Here is a 6,000-nt window from a genome sequence, read left to right as displayed (position 1 = left end):
CGCACTTATGCAAGGATATTTTGGCCTTGGAGGGAGTGCAGAGGAGGCTTACTAGGCTTATACCGGAGTTGAGGGGGTTGAGCTATGAGGAGAGGCTGAATAAACTAGGCTTGTACTCATTAGAGTTTAGAAGAATGAGGGGAGATCTCATTGAGACATATAAGATGATGAATGGGATGAATAGGATAGAGGTGGAGAGACTCTTCCCGCTCAGAAAGGACAGTAGGACTAGGGGGCACAGCCTCAAGATAAAGGCGGGGGGGGCGGTTTAGAATGGAGTTGAGGAGGAACTTCTTCACTCAAAGGGTGGTGAATCTCTGGAATTCTCTGCCCGTTGAGGTGGTGGAGGCTGCCTCGCTAAATATTTTTAAGACGCGGGTTGATGGGTTTTTGATAAGCGAGGGGATTAAGGGTTATGGGGAGAGGGCGGGAATGTGGAACTGAGCCACGACAGATCAGCCATGATCTTATTGAATGGTGGGGCAGGCTCGAAGGGCTAGATGGCCTACTCCTGCTCCTATTTCTTATGTTCTTATGTCCTATCTGGATAGACGAAGATGGGTTATTGTACGTGCCTTATCCTTGTGCCTGGGAAGTGAATCACCCTAACTGAAGATTCTTGTTGCATTCTGTGTGCTGGTTGAGAAGGTATTGGCTAATTGTTTTACTCAGCTTCTATTGAAGGGTCTGTGGGCATCTGCTCACATTCAAGGGAGGGGAGGAGACCTGCAGCTTCTTGCTTACACTAGTGCAGTGTAATAAAGCAGTGTGCGACCTGTTAACAATGATCATTTTATTTTGGAAAAGATGTGTGATTAAAAGTTTAGAAACTAGAAGGGAAGTTCTGAAGCCACAGGTTTGACAATTAGCCATATACCATGGTTGGCCCTGCCCCTTTGGTATTTATTGCCACACGTTCTGAAATTTCATCAGAAGCGATCAGAGAAATGAGCCTGACAGCACAAAATCATCGAATCCTTTTAAATGATGGGAATGATATTCCCATTATTGGATTAGGAACTTACTCTGCGCCGAAGATTGTAAGTGTGTCTTTTTATTTTCAATCTTTCTACTTTATCTCTCTGTCAAACTGGAGGCCATTGCCCTGATAGTCACTGAGTGAAGTTTAGTGCAATGATGTGAGAATCCATGGACTTTCCCTCCCGTGCAGGCTGCACAGTGAGGAAATCTTCCTGCTTACTGAAACTGCCTCAGGAAAAACTGGGCTAATTGGCTGGATTTTCACGCCAGGACGGTTGGGGGGGGGGGGGGGGGGGTTGTTGGGGAGGTGGTCGAGCCTATTGTCCCAGAAGCAATGGCAACATGGAGCTGGATCCAGCCTGGCGAAAACATCTTGAATGCTTGAATGGATGATGGAGGAAGAACCTGACCGAGAAAGAAACCACAGTTCAGACCAGTTTTCTTATTTCCCTATTTTAAAATTTAAAAACGTTACAAATCAAATGCTCAGAATGGACTGGTTAAAATCAAATCCACTGCTTGTTTGTTCCTAAAACCAAATTCAAAGTCCAATTGAATCTAGTTCAAGGTCACCAAGAGGGAGACAAACAAGATCCAAGCTGACATGATGGGGGTTTTTTTTTGCTTTTTGCTGCGATTTGCGAGTGGAGAGCTTGTGGGTGAGTACAGCGACTTTTTCTTTCTTGTAAAAACTTTGTTTTTAGTGAGTTTAGTGGGGTTTTTTTTGCTTGATTTAAGTTTGACCCCGGAAGTAGTTGCGAGGGCACTCGGGTCAAGTTTTTTTTTCACCTACTATAAATTAGACTGGAGGGGATAGTATTAATAGGGGACTCCACAGTGAGGGGGGCGGACAGGCGTTTTTGTGGACGTAGACATGAGTCGCGGATGGTGGTTTGTCTCCCTGGGGCTGGGATCCGGGATGTCTCTGGGCGGGTCCCAGACATCCTGAAAGGGGAGGGTGAGGAACCAGAGGTTGTAGTACATATAGGTACTACTGACGTAGGTAAGAAGAGGGAGGCACTCGTGAAAAGGGACTATAGGGAACTGGGTAGGCAGCTGAGGAAGAGAAAAGCGAAGGTAGTAATCTCAGGATTGCTGCCTGTGCCACGGGAGAATGAGGGAAGAAATGAAATGAGGTGGAGGGTGAATGCGTGGCTGAGGGACTGGTGTCGAGGGCAGGGATTTCGGTTCCTAGATCACTGGGACCTCTTTAGGGGTGGGTGGGACCTGTACAGTAAGGATGGGTGGCACTTAAATCCTAGGGGGACTAATATCTTGGCGGGAAGACTGGCTAAGGCTACCGGGGGGACTTTAAACTAGAAAGGATGGGGGGAGGGAACTGTGATGGGGAAACTGGGATGGAGGAGGTTCGCTCCCAGGTAGGGGAGGACCGCAGGCAGTATTGGGGGGAGGTTAGACAGGGGGTGGAGAAGGGAAATGCCCAGACTGAGGGGGTGAAGTGTATATATTTTAATGCAAGGAGTGTAGTGAATAAGGTAGATGAACTTAGGGCGTGGATTGCTGCTTGGGATTGTGATGTGGTGGCCATTACGGAGACTTGGATGTCTCAGGGACAGGACTGGGTACTTCAGGTGCCAGGTTTCAGATGCTTCAGGAAGGACAGGGAGGGTGGCAGAAGGGGTGGTGGAGTGGCACTGTTGATCAGGGACAGTGTCATGGCTGCAGAGAAAGAGGGTGCCGTGGAGGGACTGTCTACTGAGTCTCTGTGGGTGGAAGTTAGGAACAGCAAAGGGTCAAAAACTTTGCTGGGTGTATTCTATAGGCCGCCCAATAGTGACAGGGAAGTTGAAGTGCAGATAGGGAAACAGATTCTGGAGAAATGTATTAATAACAGAGTTGTCGTGATGGGAGACTTCAATTTCCCAAACATCGACTGGAATATCCCTAGGGTAAGGGGTTTGGATGGGGAGGAGTTTGTTAGGTGTGTTCAGGAAGGTTTCCTGACACAGTACGTGGATAAGCCTACGAGGGGAGAGGCTGTACTTGACCTGGTACTGGCGAATGAACCAGGGGAGGTGATGGATCTCTCAGTAGGGGAGCATCTTGGGAATGGTGACCATAATTCTATCTCCTTCACAATTGCATTGGAACGAGATAGGATCAGGCAGGCTAGGAAGGTGTTTGTCTGGAGTAAGGGGAGATACGAAGAAGTCAGGAAGTTACTTGGACAAATAAACAGGAAGGAGGCGTTCTTAGGGAAAAGTACCGAAGGAAGGTGGCGGATATTCAAGGAATGTTTGTCTGGAGCTATGCGTGACAACGTTCCGATGAGACAAGGGGGTTTTGGTAGGTCGAGGGAACCGTGGTGCATGAAGGCTGTGTTGAACCTAGTCAGGAGGAAAGGGAAGGTGTACAAAAGGTTCAGGGAACTCGGAGAGGTTAAGGATCTTGAGGAGTATAAGGACTGTAGAAAGGAGCTTAAAAGGGAAATTAGGAGAGCCAGAAGGGGTCATGAGAAGACCTTGGCGGGTAAGATTAAGGAGAATCCCAAGGCCTTTTATAAATATGTGAAAGGTAAAAGGATGAGAAGAGAAGGGATAGGACCTATAAAAGGTGAAGGGGGAAAGGTCTGTGTGGAACCAGAAGAAATGGCAGAGGTGCTTAATGAGTACTTTGCCTCAGTATTCACGGTGGAAGCTGATCTGGGAGATTTTGCTACGGATTTGCAGCAGATGGAAAAGATTGAGTATGTGGATATTAAGGAGGAGGATGTGTCAGAACTTTTGAATTCTATCAAGATTGATAAGTCGCTGGGACCAGATGGGATATACCCCAGGATACTGTGGGAGGCGAGGGAAGTGATTGCAGAGCCCCTGGCGATGACCTTTGCATCGTCAATGGAGACGGGAGAGGTTCCGGAAGATTGGAGGATTGCGGATGTAGTCCCTATTTTCAAGAAAGGGAACAGAGATAGCCCGGGAAATTACCGACCGGTGAGTCTGACCTCAGTGGTTGGTAAGCTGATGGAGAGGCTTCTGAGGGACAAGATTTACGAGCATTTGGAGAGGTTTGACTTGATCAGGAATAGTCAGCATGGTTTTGTCAAGGGCAGGTCATGCCTTACGAGCCTAGTTGAGTTCTTCGATAATGTGACTGAACACATTGACGAAGGAAGTGCCGTGGACATGGTGTACATGGACTTCAGCAAGGCGTTTGATCAGGTCCCCCATGCAAGACTTCTTGAGAAGGTGAGAGGGCATGGGATCCGAGGGCCTTTGGCCTTGTGGATCAAGAACTGGCTTGCCTGCAGAAGGCAGAGAGTGGTTGTGGATGGGTCTTTTTCTGAATGGAGGTCAGTCACCAGTGGAGTGCCCCAGGGATCTGTTCTAGGACCCTTGCTGTTTGTCATTTTCATAAATGACCTGGATGAGGAAGTGGAAGGATGGGTAAGTAAGTTCGCTGATGACACGAAGGTCGGTGGTGTTGTGGATGGTCTGGAAGGATGGCAAAAGTTGCAGACATAAATAGGATGCAGGACTGGGCGGAGAAGTGGCAGATGGACTTCAACGCGGATAAATGCATAGTCGTCCATTTTGGCAGAACCAACGGGATGAACGAGTACACTATCAAGGGCAGGAGTCTTGGTAGTGTTGAAGAGCAGAAGGATCTTGGGGCCCGGGTCCACAGGACTCTTAAATCGGCCTCGCAGGTGGAAGAGGTGGTCAAGAAGGCGTATGGTGTACTGGCCTTCATAAATCGAGGGATTGAGTTTAGGAGTCGGGAGGTAATGCTGCAACTTTATAAGACCCTTGTCAGGCCTCATTTGGAGTACTGTGCGCAGTTCTGGTCGCCTCACTATAGGAAAGACGTAGAAGCTATTGAAAGGGTACAGAGGAGATTTACAAGGATGTTGCCTGGACTGGGAGGCATGCCTGATGAAGTTAGGTTGAGGGAACTGGGTCTCTTTTCCCTGGAGAGACGTAGGTTGAGAGGCGACCTGATAGAGGTTTATAAAATGTTGAGAGGAATAGATAGGGTGGATTCTCAGAGGCTATTTCCCCGGGTTGAAATGGTCGCTACGAGAGGACACAGGTTTAAGGTGCGGGGAGGAAAGTACAGAAGTGATGTTAGGGGTAAGTTTTTCACTCAGAGGGTGGTGAGTGAATGGAATCGGCTGCCGTCAGTGGTGGTGGAGGCGAACTCGCTGGGGTCTTTTAAAAGACTTCTGGATGAGTATATGGGGTTTTATGGGATTGGGGGTTATAGATAGGTGTTGATGTGATCGGCGCAACTCGTGGGCCGAAGGGCCTGTTTGTGCTGTAGTGTTCTATGTTCTATGTTCTATGAAGCATTGCACCCTATCTTGGACATGATCTGAAGCTTGATTTTAGCCAAACTGGTGTCCCATTTTGAAGCATACAAGACTAGTTAAGAACATAAGAACATAAGAAATAGGAGCAGGAGTAGGCCATCTCGCCCTTCGAGTCTGCCCCGCCATTCAATAAGATCATGGCTGATCTTACCGGTTCAGACTCGTTCAGACCGGTATGCTCATTTCCCCGTTTGACTGTCTTTTCCTCCTGGAATTGAGAGGTTCCTGTTGTGATCCAGGAAGTTGAAGAAAGACTCGCTGGAGTGGAGAGGAGTCAGCTGAGCAGGAGTTGTTCAACTGATTATGGACAAGTGAGGTAACCTTGGAATTCACCGTGGAATGGTGTGCTTTATACAAAATGAAAGCTGAAAAGGCTTCATGGAGCATACTCACTGGATATTGCAGCATTCTATTTTGACTCATTAGGATAATATCTCAGAGCATTACTGTTAGATACCACATACAGAACTTTTGCCTTGCATACCCTCTTTCTACCTGTGGTAACATGGCTTCTGTAAGGGGGCAATCCCTGATGGCCATGTTTGTGAACAGAACTCCCACTTATCTGACGAAGGAGCAGTGCTCCAAAAGCTAGTGGCTTTTGCTACCAAATTAACCTGTTGGACTTTAACCTGGTGTTGTGAGACTTCTTACAGGGAAGTCCAAGAGGATTGGAGAATAGCCAA

At 47.8% G+C, this 6,000-nt stretch overlaps 1 protein-coding gene across 2 annotated transcripts in view; it reads left to right on the top strand.

Annotated features, from left to right (window-relative positions):
- The first annotated feature begins 936 nt into the window (after positions 1-936).
- The window catches only part of LOC145343991 (aldo-keto reductase family 1 member D1-like), a 69,943-nt gene continuing 64,879 nt past the window's right edge, over positions 937-6,000 (top strand). For both annotated transcript variants that reach the window (XM_080190600.1, XM_080190599.1), the window contains exon 1: positions 937-1,040. In XM_080190600.1, coding sequence (XP_080046726.1) covers positions 948-1,040 — 93 coding nt within the window. In that variant the 5' untranslated portion in view covers positions 937-947. The remainder of the gene's footprint in view (positions 1,041-6,000) is intronic.

The sequence above is a fragment of the Carcharhinus amblyrhynchos genome, chromosome 6 (genome assembly GCF_965287045.1).
Source record: "Carcharhinus amblyrhynchos chromosome 6, sCarAmb.v2.hapA, whole genome shotgun sequence".
Classification (NCBI taxonomy): domain Eukaryota; kingdom Metazoa; phylum Chordata; class Chondrichthyes; order Carcharhiniformes; family Carcharhinidae; genus Carcharhinus; species Carcharhinus amblyrhynchos.
The sequence above is the reverse complement of the archived record's forward strand: the minus strand, read 5'-3'. Positions and strand labels throughout refer to the sequence as shown.